This window comes from Hordeum vulgare, chromosome 4H (assembly GCF_904849725.1).
Source record: "Hordeum vulgare subsp. vulgare chromosome 4H, MorexV3_pseudomolecules_assembly, whole genome shotgun sequence".
NCBI lineage: Eukaryota > Viridiplantae > Streptophyta > Magnoliopsida > Poales > Poaceae > Hordeum > Hordeum vulgare.
Genome location: NC_058521.1, coordinates 113,542,389 through 113,561,829, shown reverse-complemented (window position 1 = coordinate 113,561,829; position 19,441 = coordinate 113,542,389). Strand labels below are relative to the sequence as shown.

The following is a 19,441-nucleotide window of genomic DNA, read 5'->3' as shown; positions in this document are numbered from 1 at the left end:
GATGGCGCTGATCTTCTCGGGATTGACGTCGATCCCCCGTTTGGAAACGAGGAAACCGAGTAACTTGCCACCAAGAACTCCAAAAATGCACTTAGCCGGATTCAACTTTATATCATATTTCCTCAAATTGAAGAATATTTCTGCCAAGTCAGTTAGCAGGTCGGACCTTTGCGAGACTTGACTACGATATCATTCATATAAGCCTTGACATTCCGACTGATTTGATCAAGCAAGAATTTCTGAATCATACGCATAAAAGTAGCGCCAACATTTTTCGAACAAAAAGGCATGGTGATATAGCACAAACACCCAAAAGGGGTTTTGAAGGCCGTCTTCATTTCATCCCGACCAAACAGACAGATCTGATGGTAACCAGAGTATGCATCAAGAAAAGATAAACACTCGCATCCCGCAGTCGAGTCGACAATCTGATCGATGCGGGGGAGCGGAAAATGATCTTTCGGGCAGACCCGATTGATATGTTTAAAATTGATGCACATGTGGAGAGACTTGTCCTTCTTGGGGACCATGATGACATTCGTGAGCTACTCAGAGTGGTAAACTTCGCATATGAACTTTGCCTCCAAGAGTCGAGCCACCTCCTCACTGATTGCTTTCCGTTTTTGTGCCACCGATCGATGCAAATGCTCTTTGACGGGCTTTGCTTTTTGGTCAACCCTTAGTCGGTGCTCAACCAGTTCCCTAGGTACACCCGGCATGTCAGAAGGCTTCCATGCAAAGATGTCCCAGTTCTCACAGAAGAACTGGATGAGCGTGACTTCCTATTTGTTGTCGAGTGCCGTCGAGATGTTGGTCAGGGAAGCATTAGGATCTGTCGTGAATGCTCACTTTCTTCACGTCACCTGCCGACTGAAAAGCAGACTCATAAGTGGGCTTCTTGGAGTGCATCAGATTGGCAGGATCGGTGTTCTTCCGGTATCCTTCCCACTCAACCACATCCATCTGCTGATCGGCAATTTTGGAGCCTTGTTGTAAGCACTCCTCAGCCCTCTGTCGATTCCCTGTGACTCTGTTCACACCCTTGGGTCCAGGCATCTTCATCTTGAGATACACGTAATATGGGCGGGCCATGAAATGGGCATAAGATGGACGACCAAGGATGGCATGCTATGCGCTCTGGAAGTCCACAACTTCAAACGTTAACTTCTCTTTGCGAAAATTCTTGTCAGTGCCAAACACTACGTCCAACGCTATCTGGCCGAGTGACTTGGCCTTTTCCCAGGAATGACTCCATGGAACTGCATATTACTCTCGCTGAGTCGGGACATGAGAATGCCCATACCCTTGAGAGTACCTACATACAAAATGTTCAACCCACTTCCTCCGTCCATCAGAAACTTGCAAAGACGAACACCTCCCACAACTGGACCCACCACCAAAGCTTGTCGACCAGGGGTAGCGATGTGAGCCAGGTGGTCTGACTGGTCAAATGATATGGGGGTCTGAGACCACTTGAGGTACGTGGGCGTGGTGGGAACAACCACGTTGACCTCTTTGTTTATAACCTTCAATCGACTTTTGCTCTCCACATCGACAATAATCATCAAAGTGGCATTGAATTCTTGAAAATCATCTTTATCTTCATCATCCTCCTTTTTAGGAGTTTTCTCACTCGACCGAGCTTCCTTGAACTGTTGAATCAGCAATGTGCACTGCCGACTGGTATGCTTGGGCAATATAAAATTGCCCTCCTCATCTTTCTTCGGGTGGATTGCACACGGAAAATCTAGGACATCTGTTACCGACTGATTCTTCGACTTCTTGGGAGGAAAATACCCTTTGGGCTTCCCCTTATTCTTTCCTTGTGCCACCAGAGCGACCGCTTCTGCCTGAGCAGAACCATCAGCTTTGCGCTTCTGTTTCCTATTAGAATTACCACCACCAGCATCATTATCGACTGCGTTTCCCTTACCGCCGCGGAGGCGGTCTTCCTCTTCGCCATTGGTGTACCGAGTGGCAATCTCCATCATCTTTCTCATGGACATGTCTCCTGTTCGACAAAACTTTAGATAAAGTTCTCTGTACCTGAGACCAGCCTTGAAGGCGCAGACTGCTTGATGCTCAGAAACGTTTTACTCCGTGTGATGGAGAGTGGTCTAACGCTGGATGTAATCTCTGAGAGTTTCACTCGGCTTCTGCACACAATGTTGTAGCTCATACAAACCAGCATGACGTTTGCACATGCCTTCGAAAGTTTTGATGAGGACTCGAGAAGGTCCTCCCAGCAATAGATGCTAGAAGGGGCCAACTGATTTAGCCACGCCCGGGCCAAACCATCCAACATCAGTGACAAATGCTTCATGGCCACGTTGTCGTTTCCTCCACCAATCTGCACTGCCACTCGGTAATCATCCAACCATGTTTCAGGCTTTGATTCTCCCGTAAGATTTCTTATTCCAGCCACCAACCTGAAGTTCGGGGGAATATCTGCGGACCGAATAGCTCTGGTGAAACATTGGGGCTAGAGACAACGGCGCCACTTCCACTCGGATGATCCCTGTCATAACCATCTCTGTGAGCCCTGCCCCTGTCAATCCTCCTCTGTGCGAGCACATTCCTTGCATCAAACCTAGGACTCCGCTCATCGTCGAACGGGTGCCTATCATCGTAGTGTCGGGACACATACGAACCACTCGAGGGATAATGCACTCGACGCCGGTCATCATGGTGATAACGGGGAGCAAACTGATTTCACCCCTCATCTCTGTACTAGTCCTCACGGTAACCTCCGCCCCTGCGACACACAGGTGACCCCGTACTATGAACCGACCGAACTGTGTCTGCCTTAGGTGAGTTACTGTGTAATCTATTGAGAGACTGAGAAACAGCCGAATTTTGCTGCTGCCCTGCCTAAAGCAATGTCCGAATCTGCTCCAAACCTCTACCAGCCTCTGAATTTGATGGTTGAATGGAATATGCTATCCTAGCGGCGGCTGCAACATTCGAAATTGGAGTACGAAATACCTCGACGTTGTTCTGAGATCCACCCGGAAACAACTGTTGTTGACGTCGACCGGAAACTGGAGGACGTTGGCGGGCGTGCCCACTCGACGACTCTCCAACCTCATGTTTGCCGTGGCCGAAATCAGTCGGTCTTTGCATCGAACCCGCCATGAAAACCTCAGCTGCAGGGTCGCAGCTCTCGCACTCCAAAGGGACCTCAGACTGATCAGACGCTGATATGTCTCCAACGTATCTATAATTTTTGATCGTTCCATGCTATTATCTTGTCAAACTTTGGATGTTTTGTATGCCTTTTATATCTTTTTTGGGACTAACTTATTAACTCAGTGCCAAGTGCCAGTTCCTGTTTTTTCCGTGTTTTTGACCCTTTTCAGAGGAGAATTTTAAACGGTGTCCAAACGGAATAAAACTTCTAGAAAGTTTTTTTTTCCAGAACACAAGATACGCACGAGACTTGAGAACCAAGGCAGGGGCCAGCAGGGGACCCCACAAGCCCCCTAGGCGCGGCCAGGGGGGCCGCGCCTAGCAGGCTTGTGGGCCCCCTGTGGCTCGTCTTCCCTACCTCTTCCGCCTATAAATTCAGAAAAATTCCAAAACTGCGTGAGAAATCCACGAAAATACTTTTCCACCACCGCAAGCTTCTGTCTCCGCAAGATCCCATCTGGGGCACGTTCTTGTGCCCTGTCGGAGGGGGGATTCGGATATGGAGGGCTTCTTCATCAACACCATGACCTCTCCGATGATGCGTGAGTAGTTCAACGTAGACCTTTGGGGTCCATAGCTAGTAGCTAGATGGCTTCTTCTCTCTCTTGGATCTTCAATACAAAGTTCTCCATGATCTTCATGGACATCTATCCGATGTAATCTTCTTTGCGGTGTGTTCGTTGAGATCCGATGAATTGTGGATTTATGATCAGATTATCTATGAATCTTATTTGAGTTTCTTCTGATCTCTTATATGCATGATTCCATATCCTTGTAATTCTCTTCGAGTTGTGGGTTTTGTTTGGCCAACTTGATCTATGATTCTTGCAATGGGAGAAGTGCTTGGTTTTGGGTTCATACCGTGCGGTGACCTCACCCAGTGACAGAAGGGGTAGCGAGGCACGCATCGTGTTGTTGCCATCAAGGGTAAAAAGATGGGGTTTTCATCATTGCTTTGAGTTTATCCCTCTACATCATGTCATCTTGCTTAAGGCGTTACTCTGTTCGTCATGAACTCAATACACTAGATGCATGCTGGATAGCGGTCGATGTGTGGAGTAATAGTAGTAGATGCAAAAAGTATCGGTCTACTTGTCTCGGACGTGATGCCTATATGTATGATCATTGCCTTAGATATCGTCATGACTTTGCGCGGTTCTATCAATTGCTCGACGGTAATTTGTTCACCCACCGTACTATTTGCTATTTTGAGAGAAGCCTCTAGTGAACACTGTGGCCCCCGGGTCTACTTCAGACCATATTTTCAGCCTTACGCTTTTACTTCGTTGCACTTTCCGTCTTCAGATCTCACTTTGCAATCAATCTTGAAGGGATTGACAACCCCTTTATAGCGTTGGGTGCAAGCTCTTTTGTGTTTGCGCAGGTACTCTGGACTTGACGCGATTCTCCTACTAGATTGATACCTTGATTCTCAAACTGAGGGAAATACTTACTGCTCCTGTGCTGCATCACCCTTTCCTCTTCAAGGGAAAAACCAACGCAAGCTCAAGAGGCAGCAGAAGGATTTCTGGCGGCGTTGTCGGGGAGGATCAAGTCAAGAACTCATCCAAGTAAGTGTCGCAAACTCATCTCTTGCATTTATTTATTTTTGCCTCTCGTTTTCCTCTCCCCCACTTCTGAAAAACAAAAATTTACAAAAATATTTGCCTTTTTCGTTTGCCTTTTTCGTTCGCCCTTTTCTCTCGCTTGCTTTTTGTTCGCTTGTGTGCTTGTTTGCTTGCTGAAGTCACCATGACTGAAAACACCAAACTTTGTGACTTCTCGAATACTACTAATAATGATTTTATTAGTACTCCGATTGCTCCCACCACTAGTGCGGAATCATACGAAATCAATGCTACTTTGTTGAATCTTGTTATGAAAGTGCAATTCTCCGGCCTTCCTAGTGAAGATGTCGCATCCCATCTTAATACCTTCATTGAGCTTTGTGGTATGCAAAAGAAGAAATATGTGGATAATGATGTGATTAAATTGAATCTTTTTCCGTTCTCGTTGCGAGATCGAGCAAAAACTTGGTTTTTGTCTTTGCCCAAAAATAGTATTGATTCTTGGAACAAGTGCAAAGATGCTTATATATCCAAGTATTTTCCGCTGGCTAAGATTATGTCTCTCCGTAATGGTATCATGAATTTTAAGCAACTTGATCATGAACATGTTGCACAATCTTGGGAGATAATGAAATTGATGATTAGAAATTGTCCCGCTCATGGCTTGAGTCTTTGGATGATAATACAAATCTTCTACGCTGGCTTGAATATCGCTTCTAGAAATATCTTGGACTCCGCCTCAGGTAGAACATTCATGGAAATCACGTTAGGAGAAGCCACAAAACTCCTAGACAATATCATGAGGAACTACTCTCAGTGGCACACTGAAAGGTCACCTACTAGTAAAAAGGTACACGTTATAGAAGAAATTAACTCGTTAAGTGCTAAGATGGATGAGTTAATGAATTTGGTTGCTAGTAGAAGTGCTCCTTTAGATCCTAATGATATGCCCTTGTCTTCCTTGATCGAGAGTAGCAACGCTAGCTTGGACGTTAATTTTGTTGGTAGGAATTATTTTGGCAACAACAGTGCTTTTAGAGGAAACTATGTTCCTAGGCCTTTTCCAAGTAACCCCTCTAATAACTTTGGCAACTCCTACAGCAATACTCATGGAAATTATAATAGATTACCCTCTGATCTAGAGAGTAATATCAAAGAGTTTATCAACTCGCAAAAGATTTTCAATGCATCCATAGAGGAAAAACTACTCAAAATTGATGATTTGGCTAGGAGCGTTGATAGAATGTCTAGTGATATTGATGCTTTGAAAGTTAGATGTGCTCCTCCCAAGATCAATATGGATGAAACTTTGAAAGCTATGCGTGTTTCCATGAGTGAGAGCAAAGAAAGAACCGCCCAAATTCGTGCTAGACATGAATGGCTTAAAAAGGCGTGTTCTCGTGAGAAGAATCACGAAGATCTTAAGGTGCTTGGTGTGACTCCCATTGAATCTTTTTTTTCTAGTGTCAAACCTAATGATGATGGGGCTGGATATGAATCCACTTTGGTTGAAAAACGCCCCAATGATTCGGAGTCCATCTATCTTGATGTTAAATGCATTGAAAGTGGAGTAGAAGATATTAAAACCTTGAGTAGTAGTGAAACTACTACTTTGGATTTCAAGGAATTCAATTATGATAGTTGCTCCTTGATTGAATGCATTTCCTTGATGCAATCCATGCTAAACTCTCCACACGCTTATAGCCAAAACAAGGCCTTTACCGATCATATCGTCGATGCTATGATAAAATCTCTTGAAGAGAAACTTGAATTGTAAGTTTCTATCCCTAGAAAGCTTCATGATGAGTTGGAACCTACTATCAAAATCAAAATCAAAAACTATGAATGCAATGCTTTGTGTGATTTGGGTGCTAGTGTTTCCGCGATTCCAACGTCTTTATGTGATGTTCTGGGTTTTAATGAGATTGAGGAGTGTTCTCTTAATTTGCATCTTGCGGATTCGACTGTAAAGAAACCCATGGCAAGGATCAATGATGTTCTTATTATTTCAAATAGGAACTATGTACCCGTGTATTTCATTGTGCTTGACATTGATTGCAATCCCACATGCCCTATCATTCTTGGTAGACCTTTCCTAAGGACTATCGGTGCTATCATCGATATGAAGGAAGGGAATATAAGATTTCAATTTACTTTAAAGAAGGGCATGGAGCATTTTCCTAGAAAGAAAATAAGATTGCCTTATGAATCCATGATGAGGGCTACTTATGGTTTGAGCACCAAAGACGACGATACGTGATTCTATCACCTTATGCCTAGCTAAGGCCGTTAAACAATAGCGCTTGTTGGGAGGCAGCCCAATAAATTTATCTTTTTCATTCTGTTTTGTTGCGTCCACACCATCATAATTCTGTTATGATTGTGTCTTTTGTGTTTGAGCCAAGCAAAACCTTTATGACTAGTCTTGGTGATGGTTGTTTGATCCTGCTGGAAAAAGACAGAAACTTTTCGCTCACGAGATTATTTTTCATTTTTATTCAGAAAGAGCTTTTGAGTTGATTCTTTTTGCTGCTGGTTGATATGCCATTTTCCCAGGCAGGCGTAAGTTTTCAGAATTTTTGAGGTACCATAAGTATACTAAGTATACATATTGCTACAGACTGGTTTGTTTTTGACAGATTCTGTTTTTGTTGAGTTGGTTGCTTGTTTTGATGAAACTATGGATAGTATGGGGGGGTACTAGCCATGGAAAAGTGAGAATACAGTAATCTAACACCAATATAAATAGAAATCAAGTTTGCTACAGTACCTAAAGAGGTAGTAGTTTGTTTTCTTGTGCTAATGATATCACGAGTTTCTGTTTAAGTTTTGTGTTGTGAAGTTTTCAAGTTTTGGGTGATGTTCTCATGGACAAAGGGATAAAGAGTGGAAAGAGCTCAAGCTTGGCGATGCCCAAGGCATCCCAAGCCAAATTCAAGGACACCAAAAATCCTAAGCTTGGGGATGCCCCGGGAAGCCATCCCCTCTTTCGTCTTCAATCCATCGGTAACATTACTTTGAGCTATATTTTTATTCACCACATCATATGTGTCTTGCTTGGAGCGTCTTGTATCGTAGGAGTCTTTTATTTTTGTTGTGTCACAATCATCCTTGCTGCACACCTTTTGATAGAGACAAGCACTCATCGTGAATTTGCTAGAATGCTCATCGTGCTTCACGTATATCTTTTGAGCTAGATAATTTTGCTCTATGTGCTTCACTTAGATCTTTTAGAGCACGGCGGTGCGTCACTTGGTAGTTGGCTTATGCTATGTAAGTAGTCCCAAAGGTGATAGGTACCCAAAGAGGATACAAAAACTTCCATCTTCATGTGCGTTGAGTAGAAAGAGAAGTTTGATTCCTCTCAATTAGTTCTGAGACGTGGATTTGGTAATATTAAGAGTCATGTTAGTAGGGTGTTGTGAATCTAGAAATACTTGTGTTAAAGTTAGTGATTCCCGTAACATGAACGTATGGTGAACCGCTATGTTAGAATTCGGAGCATAATTGATCTATTGATTGTCATCCTTTGTGTTGCGGTCGGGATCGCGCGATGGTTAACACCTACCAACCCTTCCCCTAGGAGTATGCGTTTAGCACTTTGTTTCGATTACTAATAAAAACTTTCACAACAAGTATGTGAGTTCTTCATGACTAATGTGAGTCCATGTTATAGATGCACTTTCACCTTCCACCATTGCTAGCCTCTCTAGTACCGCGCAACTTTCGCCGGTGCACAAACCCACCATATACCTTCCTCAAAACAGCCACCATACCTACCTATTATGGCATTTTCATAGCCATTCCGAGATATATTGCCATGCAACTCCCACCGTTCCGTCTCATGACATGTGCCGTCACTCTCATATTGCCATTGCATGATCGTAAGATAGCTAGCGATATGTTTCAACATCATACGTCAAGCTAGATTGTTGCACATCCCGGTACACTGTCGGAGGCATTTCCTATAGAGTCATCATCGTTCTAAGCTTTGAGCTGTGAGTAAATAGAAGTGTGATGATCATCATTATTATAGCATTGTCCCATGTGAGGAAATAAAAAAAAGGAGGCCAAAGTTTCCCACAAAAAAAAGAGGAGGCATGGAAAGAGGCCAAAGAGCCCAAACAAAAAAAGAGAGAAAAAGAGAGAAGGGACAATGCTACTATCTCTTTCCACACTTGTGCTTCATAATAGCATCATGTTCTTCATGATTGAGAGCCTCTCATTTTGTCACCACCATATACTAGTGGGAATCTTCATTATATAACTTGGCTTGTATATTCCAATGATGGGCTTCCTCAAAATTGCCCTAGGTCTTCGTGAGCAAGCAAGTTGGATGCACACCCACTAGTTCTGCTTTTTGAGCTTTCACATACTTATAGCTCTAGTGCTTTAGTTGTATGGAAATCCCTACTCATTCACATTGATATCTATTAACGGGCATCTCCATAGCCCTTTGATACGCCGAGTCGATGTGACCATCTCCTCCTTTTTGTCTCACAACCTCCACCACACTCTATTCCACCTATAGTGCTATATCCATGGCTCACGCTCATGTATTGCGTCAGAGTTGAAAAAGGTTTGAGAAAGTAAGAGTGCAAAAACAATTACTTGGCCAATACCGGGGTTGTGCATGATTTAAATTAGTTGTGTGGGGATGATGGAGCAAAGCCAGACTATATGATTTTGTAGGGATAACTTTCTTTGGCCTTGTTATTTCGAAAGTTCATGATTACCTTGCTAGTTTGCTTGAAGTATTATTGTTTTCATGTCAATAGCAAACTATTGTTTTGAATCTTACGGATCTGAACATTCATGTCACATGAAAGAAGTTACGAAGGACAACTATGCTAGGTAGCATTCCACATCAAAAATTCAGTCTTTATCACTTCCCTACTAGAGGACGAGCAGGAGTTAAGCTTGGGGATGCTTGATACGTCTCCAACGTATCTATAATTTTTTATGGTTCCATGCTATTATCTTGTCAAACTTTGGATGTTTTGTATGCCTTTTATATCTTTTTTGGGACTAACTTATTAACTCAGTGCCAAGTGCCACTTCCTGTTTTTTTTCCATGTTTTTGACCCTTTTCAGAGGAGGATTTTAAACGGTGTCCAAACGGAATAAAACTTCTGAAAAGATTTTTTCCGGAACAGAAGATACGCACGAGACTTGAGAACCAAGGCAGGGGCCAGTAGGGGACCCCACAAGCCCCCTAGGCGCGACCAGGGGGCCCGCGCCTAGCAGGCTTGTGGGCCCCCTGTGGCTCGTCTTCCCTACCTCTTCCGCCTATAAATTCAGAAAAATTCCAAAACTGCGTGAGAGATCCATGAAAATACTTTTCCTCCGCCGCAAGCTTCTGTCTCCGCAAGATCCCATCTGGGGCACGTTCTGGTGCCCTGCCGGAGGGGGATCCGGATACGGAGGGCTTCTTCATCAACACCATGACCTCCCCGATGATTCGTGAGTAGTTCACCATAGACCTTCGGGTCCATAACTAGTGGCTAGATGGCTTCTTCTCTCTCTTGGATCTTCAATACAAAGTTCTCCATAATCTTCATGGAGATCTATCTGATGTAATCTTCTTTGCGGTGTGTTTTTCGAGATCTGATGAGTTGTGGATTTATGATCAGATTATCTATGAATCTTATTTGAGTTTCTTCTGATCTCTTATATGCATGATTTCATATCCTTGTAATTCTCTTCGAGTTGTGGGTTTTGTTTGGCCAAATTGATCTATGATTCTTGCAATGGTAGAAGTGCTTGGTTTTGGGTTCATACCGTGCGGTGACCTCACCCAGTGACAGAAGGGGTAGAGAGGCACGCATCGTGTGGTTGCCATCAAGGGTAAAAAGATGGGGTTTTCATCATTGGTTTGAGTTTATCCCTCTACATCATGCATCTTGCTTAAGGCGTTACTCTGTTCATCATGAACTCAATACACTAGATGCATGTTGGATAGCGGTCGATGTGTGGAGTAATAGTAGTAGATGCAGAAAGTATCGATCTACTTGTCTCGGACGTGATGCCTATATGTATGATCATTGCCTTAGATATCGTCATGACTTTGCGCGGTTCTATCAATTGCTCGACAGTAATTTGTTCACCCACCGTACTATTTGCTATTTTGAGAGAAGCCTCTAGTGAACACTATGGCCCCCGGGTCTATTTCTCACCATATTTTCAGCCTTACACTTTTACTTCGTTGCACTTTCCGCCTTCAGATCTCACTTGCAATCAATCTTGAAGGGATTGACAACCCCTTTATAGCGTTGGGTGCAAGCTCTTTTGTGTTTGCGCAGGTACTCTGGACTTGACGCAATTCTCCTACTGGATTGATACCTTGGTTCTCAAACTGAGGGAAATACTTACTTCTCCTGTGTTGCATCACCCTTTCCTCTTCAAGGGAAAAACCAACGCAAGCTCAAGAGGCAGCAGACTCTGAGTGGAACGCGTTGCAAAGTGATTCGGCGGGCTCAATAGACACAATCTGTAGAGATGATGCTTGGCGAGACGCTGCATGCCTCGCCCATCACTAGAGTCGCGAGCGACCGAATCTCTTGTGGCGACGAACAACGGGGAGAGCAATCGACACAGGAGTGGACGACTGCTGAAGAAGAACGCCGCTGGAACTTGCACGAAAGTGCGTCGCCTCGCGGATCGGGAGCGCCTCAACATCTAGAGGCACCTCCTGAAGCCATGCCGAGTCATCGTCAATGAAGGTGAGCGCTCCGAGACGGATCTCGCGGCCCAAGAACAAATCGACGCGCGGAAGACATGACGAAGAAGAAAATCGCAAACTTGCCGGAAGTCGCATAGACGCCTGCCCCATGGTAGGCGCCAACTGTCGTGTGAATGAGCCTGATAGTATAGGTGAGTGGTACATAAGGAGAGGGCAGAGTCCTAGCTACGGCGAGTTTGTACACACGATGTATGAGTTCATGCCCCTCTCGTGGAGGTAACAACCCTACGTCACAGTGCTCAGGAGCTCTTGTCGTGTGGAATATGTGTGTTACAGGGAATGCGAACCCTTGTGCCAGAGGGGAAGGGTGGCTTATATAGATTGCACTATCCCTCATCAAGGCCGGGCAACAAAGGGTTCGATTAATATAGATAAAGGCATACGTTACTGATAACGTACGTAATAAATGTTACTTACGATGACCAGTCGAATGCTCGCTCGTTGGCCTCCCTGGAGTGGCTTCTGATCTTCTGCGGTCAACTGGCTTCTAGTTCTTCCGAGTGAAAGGCTTCCGTCGAGTGAAGGGAGAAAGGCTCCGAGTGGATGTTCTACCGAGTGACCCATGCACCATGGCGAGTCAGTCGGAGCCTTCCTTGTAATCTTCAAGTCTTTAATGTAGTGCCCTTGGGTAGGACATGTAGGTCAAGCCTATGACCCTACCTAGGTACATATCACCATCAACCCCCCTCTCCCCCCTTGATGTAGCGACAATAGCCACTAGTCATGTAAGACGGGGGATTGGGGTGGAATAGGCCGAGTTAGCAGTGAAAGTGCATTTGTTCACCTATGTGGATTTTAGTATAAATGACATACCAATTAGTGTATGGAAGGAGTGTTAGTCCATAAGGTTGCAAGCAAAACACGATGGATTAACCCCATAACTAAAGAGACAAGAAAGACAACATCTTTGAATATGTATTTTTTTTCTCCTTAGATACTAAGTCATATGATAGCCACAATGTTAAGAGTGGTCACATGATGAACTTAAAGTGATATTTTTTGGTGAGGATTAAATATGATAATTATGTTGCCTACACATAGCCGAATGCACATCCTAAGTTCCATACATAATTCCACCAAAAAGCCTCGGTGAGATTTCCACTTCCAAATATTTTAGAGATGAGTTTTTGTGTGGCCCAAAACATCTTTTTGGAAGTTCTCGGACGATGTTCTGTGAGGTCCAGAATCTGGGTTAGCGTCCATATTATATTCTGAAAGTGGTGTAACATAAGTATTGGGTTATTTCAAAACCCAACTCCGAAACCTACTGCAAAATTAGAACTAGTGAAAGATCGAAGTGGAATGATTGAGAGGGGGTGAATAGGAATTTATGAAAACTCTTTGAATAAAGAAATTATTTGCAGAAAATATAGATAACAAAGTAAAATAGAGTGTGTGCCAAACAATTCTAGGAATATAATTAGTAAAACATACAAGCATGCATGAAAACAACTAAGTAAAAAACAACACTTCGATGATCATGTAAGCTAGGAAAGCATTAAACAAAGTAGAAAGATGTGCTAAGGAACTTAACTACCAATAGGAACAAAGTATTCACAGTAAACAACTTTAAGCAACAAAAATATTAGTGCTCACAAAGACTTCAGAACAGTCACAGAGATGGACAGAGAGAGAAACTCCTCCTCAAAACATGGAAAAGTATTGAAAGTATAGGTTTCAAAGAATTGAACCATAAGCTTGGTGAAGACATCATGATTTTTTTAACAAATTTCAAACTATTGGCAACAATTCTACATCTTGGTTGGACAGGTTGCACACTTGCTCTGAGAATGCACAAGTCCTCACTTTCTTCTTGAGCTAAGTTTGTCGGAACTCACCCAATGATCGAGGTAGATTTTGCAATGATCTTCGGATCGGTGCAAACTTTAATCCACACTTTTGATGCTTCAGAATGATGCCTAACCGTCTAGAGGATGCCAAGTCCTCAAGATTAATATATCACAAGCTAGGATAAAACATATTTTTTAGTAAGTCAACCACTTTATGTTCTTCGTCACGGGTGGTTTTCCTCACTTAGGATTGGTCCAAATATGTGCGAGGAGGGATGCTCTTTGCAGATGCACCAAATATCACTCAAGCAACCACCCTTTATCTACGGGGGTAGGGGCTATGTATAGTTGGCACACTACCCTTGACTACCAATATGGTCGTTGGATGAGATACACCCACCAACATGCTACTTAAAGTTGGCACAATACTTATAATTTGAACTAGCGACGTGGGTTCCACATAACCTAGGAAAACCACAATGGAAAGGTTCTCCAACTCATCAGCGAGGAAACTAACTCGAGTAACTCAAAGAATTAAGTTCATCATGGGAGCTAGTAAGCTCGCTTGGAAGGATATTTCCAAGTCTTCACTCACAAGTGTAGATAGGTTCAGACTGAACACACACATGAATACTTTCACTCTTACTTCACTTTGATCCTCTCCCTAGTAGTACAATTTGTCTTATAGCTTAGTAAAGAATTAAATAAACTAGTAAATAACAATTTACTCTTTGGTCTTCAGTTTTTCACTCACATTCTCGGGGACTTCAATGATTTATGAACATTTCTCGGGGCCTTAATCCTTGAGTTAAAATAAATCCTCGAGAACTTTCACCTATGCATATTTAACATACACATTAGTCCCTTAAATGTTTGGTCATTAATCATCAAAATGTACGAGGGGTTGTATATGAACTTACAACAAGCTTCCGGGGTGTTTTAAGAAATTGGACTATAATTTCCAAGAGCTCATACAGGTGTGGAACCATCTCTGAAATCTATCCCCGAATTTGGATAGCCCAAACCTTATTGCGGATGTTCTGGGATGGCTTTCGGGTTGTCGAACTTGACCCTAATGGACATATTTCAAAGTGGGCAATAGAAAGGTCCACTCCTTCTCCCCTGAGTGTTTTATTCTTCCCCCGTTCGAGTTGAGCATATTTCTCTCCCGTACTCCATTTTCACAAGCTCTAAACATTAGATTGTACCCCTCCACATCCATCCTATAAGGGCAGAAAATAAGAGGAGCCCCCGATCTACATTCTCACCAAAGGAAATCGAGTTCCCTTTGGTTTCATCATTTGGCTTTACTCTTGAAGGTGGGAGACTACTAGGTGGTAGGAGTCTTCGGTGAAAGAATCAACTTGTGATTTGCATCGTCGTGTGCGACAGTTTGGAGCTCACCTCAAGGTCTACCCCCTAGTGGTTAAGAATCTCCTTTGTGGTGATATATCAGGGAGAAGGTGGGTATTTGTGGTGTTGGTTGTTCCTTTATGTAACTCTTGCCTCTCCATTTGTGGCTAACACCCCTCGAAGGGAAGGAACAATAGGATACATCTTCATCTCTATGGTCTTTGGTTAACCATAACACTGGCATGTTTACTTGTGTTATTACATTGGTCCCCTGCAAACTTCACACACACACACACACACACACACACACATATATATATGTATACAAGTTGGTTATCTCACCTTAGCAGTGTTAGGTTCACATTTCATATTTTGCAAAACCTAACTTGCTAACAATTGAAGTAAAATTTGTAGTTGACCTATTCACTGCCTCTAGGTCCATCTCAATCCTTTTAGGCCAGGGCTCGTGCTCGATCTATGCATATGGTCAACTAGCATCATAGGCGGAAACCAATGACCTCACATGTGATTGCGTAAGAACCTACACACAAGATGAGGCGTGGTAACAAGCCAACAGCCAAACATGTCATCGCGCCAGAGCACATTCCCGACGACGATGCTCATTCACTGCCTCCTCGATGTCGTTGACGTTACCGCTCATATGTGGTTGCCACATGAAATTGAAAACCAACCCCATATAAGCGACAAACGTGCAACCCCCCTCCCCCCCCCACACACACACCGCATGAGCAACATACAAAAGCGAGGATAACCACCGACCTAGTTGGTGGAACATGAGGATCTAGAGAGAGAAGGACGTCCGACTGACGTTGGCCAACGTATAAGAAAGCAAAACATAGACCAAACTTTCAGTTTTTAATAGGGAAAGCTTGAGCACGCCCAACATATAAATTAGGTTGTCCCCTTTGATTCCATCTTTGTCCGTCGGCTTCAGTTCTGATCGATGAAGGTTAGCCAACTTCATCCTTGTCAGAGAGCGTGTGAGAGTTGTGTCTCCCGACTCTGTCTAACCGGACCTGGAGCGTTATATAAGCCCTCTATGACGTTTTCTTCTCTGGGGCAACAATTTGCTATACTGATTACGGTCATCGACATCTTCAAGTCTACATCAACGAGACCATTGCTTCCACAAGCCCCTAGGTTTAAAAAAGTTTTCTTCACACAGGTACAGAAATGGCAATGGGTAACGAGCGCGCGCCGTCAATGGAAGCAAGAGAAAGAAGACTTCAATACCACCAAAGATTTGAATGTACTTTTCAATTTCTACAAGGATGTTTCATAAATATCCGCTACTTAATACTTCCTCCGTCCCAAAATAACTGTCTTAAGCTTAGTACAACTTTGTACTAGAGATAGTACAAAGTTGAGACACTTATTTTGGGACGGAGGGAGTATGACATCACGGGTCGTACGAGCATAATTCTTCCCCCCTAATCATGAAGACACAATGATACGATTTGTGCCACCCTACCAGGAATATGCCCCTCTGCGATGCGGTGCCCAGGAAACGCATCAGGGGCATCTTGGTCAAATCCACCACAAACTAGTTTCTTCTCCGCCCTTCCCCTTCCCTCCCGCGGCTCCTGCCCTGCCCTGCTCTGCTCTGCATTATATAAGAAGAGCGGCCTCCTCCTCCACAAGCACACACACCGAAACCAAACTCCAACAACTCACAGAGACAGAGAGAGAACTGCCTGGAGGTCCCGGCTTGGATCCAGAGCCTCCTCCCCTCTTGGCGCCGCCGGAAGGTACGCAAAATCCCCTCCCGTTTCTTTGATGTTCTTTGATTCCGTTTGGCCGTCGATGTAGGCATCCTTGTTGGCTAGTTTGTGCGTCTTCTTCAGTTTTGCCAAGGGTGAATCATTGGAGGAGTAATTCTTTCCGGTCTATAGAGTTTGGGTACATATGAGCCAACAAATTTTTTTGAAAGGAGAAGGCAGAGAAAATTCTGCCTTACGCATTTCAAAACAGGCCTGAGGCCTGAGTGACCGAGGTCAATTACAGGAGCCAAATTTACGGCCTTTTAATTGTCGGCGAGGCTGCTTTCGGCCGAGTACGGCGGTGCATTCATGTGGTTGGATGGATCTGGGAGTCTGCAAGTTGTTGTGCTCTTAGTTTTAGGATTGGATGGAGGAATGGCGCAATTCTCTGCAAAGTTAAACATATTTGGCCTTTTTCTTCATGAATTTGTTGACCGTGACACCGTGTTATGTTCCTACAATGTTTATAGTTTGTTAGAAATACGCACGATTTTTTTTCCCAAAGCGGTAAAGATCTAGCAAACCAGCGAGTTGCTTCTGAACTCTGACTTTTCTGCATACCTTTGTTTACACAAGTGTGCAGCCTTGATCTTAAAGTAAAATAATACTAAGAATTATACAGATACATATAAATCACCAACCGCCATGTCCCTGATGCTGTCAGATTGTTTACTCTAAAGATTATGCCAGAATCAAATTTGTTTCACCATTCTTCTTATTCTCTGGTTGTAAAACCAACCAATAAATGTTCTGTTATTTCTTGAGTAATCCATACAAGGGTATTTTTATTTTTCCATTGCGGTATCTGAAGATTTCTTTTCTTGTTTGCAGAAAACTCCAATATAAAACAAGCACTTAAAGCCTCGGGGAATGCTGAAAGATGTGCTTGCTTAGAAGACATTTCACCTGCGCGATAAAGGAGATTGCCTCTGCTCCACAAGAGCTGAGTTGTTCGACTCTTTATGCAAGCAACCATCTTGTCTGCATCATCTCTACACCATCTAGACTTCGTCGAGACAAAGACATGAGAGTGTTGTTCACTGTGGTGGATCAGGACTACCTTGGAGAGGATGGTTGAAGTGCTCCAGTCGATTTGAATTATATAGCCGCAATATAGGCTTGTGGTGTTATACAGCTAGAAGTCATGGCGAACAGAGGGAAGATTCTAATGGAGCGCTACGAGCTGGGAAGATTGTTGGGGAAGGGAACATTTGGCAAGGTGCACTTTGCGAGGAGCCTTGAGTCCAACCAAAGCGTCGCCATAAAGATGTTGGACAAGGAGAAGGTGCTCAAGGTTGGGCTCTCGGAGCAAATCAGGCGTGAGGTCACAACCATGCGGTTGGTGGCACACAAGAACATTGTTCAGCTTCATGAGGTCATGGCGACACGAAACAAAATATTCTTTGTGATGGAGTATGTGAAAGGTGGCGAGCTCTTTGACAAGGTTGCAAAGAGTGGCAAGCTCACAGAGGGTGCTGCACACAAGTATTTCCAGCAGCTCATCAGTGCAGTGGATTACTGCCACAGCCAAGGTGTGTATCACCGGGATCTCAAGCTGGAAAACCTGCTCCTGGATGAGAATGAGAACCTTAAGGTCTCAGATTTTGGATTGAGCGCACTTTCAGAGTCAAAGAGGCAAGATGGCCTGCTCCACACCACCTGCGGAACACCCGCATATGTAGCTCCGGAGGTCATCAGCAAGACAGGTTATGATGGTGCGAAATCCGATATCTGGTCTTGTGGTGTTATCCTTTTTGTTCTCATTGCTGGTTATCTCCCTTTCCATGGTTCCAACTTGATGGAGATGTACCGGAAGATTGAGCAAGGAGATTTCAGGTGCCCCAGCTGGTTCTCACACAAACTCCAGAAGCTTTTGTGCAAGATCCTCGACCCCAATCCAAGCACCAGGGCATCTATCCAGAAGATAAAAGAGTCTACCTGGTTCCGGAAAGGTCCAAGGGGCACCCTTGCAGTGAAGGAGAGAACTCCCAGTGAGAATGTTACCACAAATGCTCCTCCTACAGCTGGTGTGAGGGCAAGGAAGAACACTCATGAAGATGTGAAGCCCCTGATGCTGACAAACTTAAATGCCTTTGAGATCATCTCTTTCTCCACAGGGTTTGACCTATCTGGCCTATTCATCCAAGAGGAGTGCAGAAAGGAGACAAGGTTCACTTCAGACAAGCCTGCTTCAGCCATCATCTCGAAGCTGGAATACGTCGCGAAGGCGATGAATCTCAGGGTAAGGAAGAAGGACAATGGCGTGGTAAAGATGCAAACGAGGAAGGAAGGAAGGAACGGTGCTGTTCAGTTAGACATGGAGATCTTCGAGATCACACCTTCCCACCACCTCATTGAGATGAAACAAACAGGTGGTGATCCGCTGGAGTACCGAGAGCTGTTGGAGGACATCCGGCCAGCGCTGAAGGACATAGTCTGGGCCTGGTATGGAGATGACCACCAGCAGCGGCTAGAGTAGTTTTTGGAATCTTGAGTATTTAGTTTTGGTTCTGCGAATTCGTCCAGTTTTCAGCTGGAACGATCCTATTTTACATGCTTGTGTGTCTTTGTAGAAAATATATTTTTTCCTACATGAGGTGAGGCATTCTGTTGAGGCATTGTTGAGAAGTTGAGATGCATAATAAAAGTTGTTCCTGTTTAGTTGTTGTCAACTTGTCATTGTCCTGTCATAATGCTCATTTCGGGTGAAATTAAATGATATACCAAGCATTTACAGTAGAAAGCTCCTACTACACCTCCATAAAGACATTGCTCAAACATTCAACTTATTAGCTATGCCAGCACTTGAACTTTGTGTGACTTGCCAGTTGCCATCTCTGGAAGAAAGCTACAACTGTTCAGCGTTTTCTCATGATGTGAGTTGTAATTTGGGTAAGATAATCGTCAGAATGGCCTCTGGAGAGATGGCTCTCCCATCATCTAGTTTAATATTTATTACTTATCGGGAGCTGAAAACTCCGCCTATGTTGTCTCAGCATAGATGGTCCCAAGCCCGGG

The 19,441-nt window shown here is 43.9% G+C and overlaps 1 protein-coding gene across 1 annotated transcript; it reads left to right on the top strand.

Moving 5' to 3' along the window:
• The first annotated feature begins 16,281 nt into the window (after positions 1–16,281).
• LOC123448064 (CBL-interacting protein kinase 15-like) lies at positions 16,282–19,084 on the top strand. The gene is made up of 2 exons (XM_045124833.1): positions 16,282–16,411; positions 17,255–19,084. The coding sequence occupies exon 2, from the start codon at positions 17,568–17,570 to the stop codon at positions 18,900–18,902; it is 1,335 nt and encodes a 444-aa protein (XP_044980768.1). The 5' UTR covers positions 16,282–16,411; positions 17,255–17,567; the 3' UTR covers positions 18,903–19,084.
• Positions 19,085–19,441: the final 357 nt, after the last annotated feature.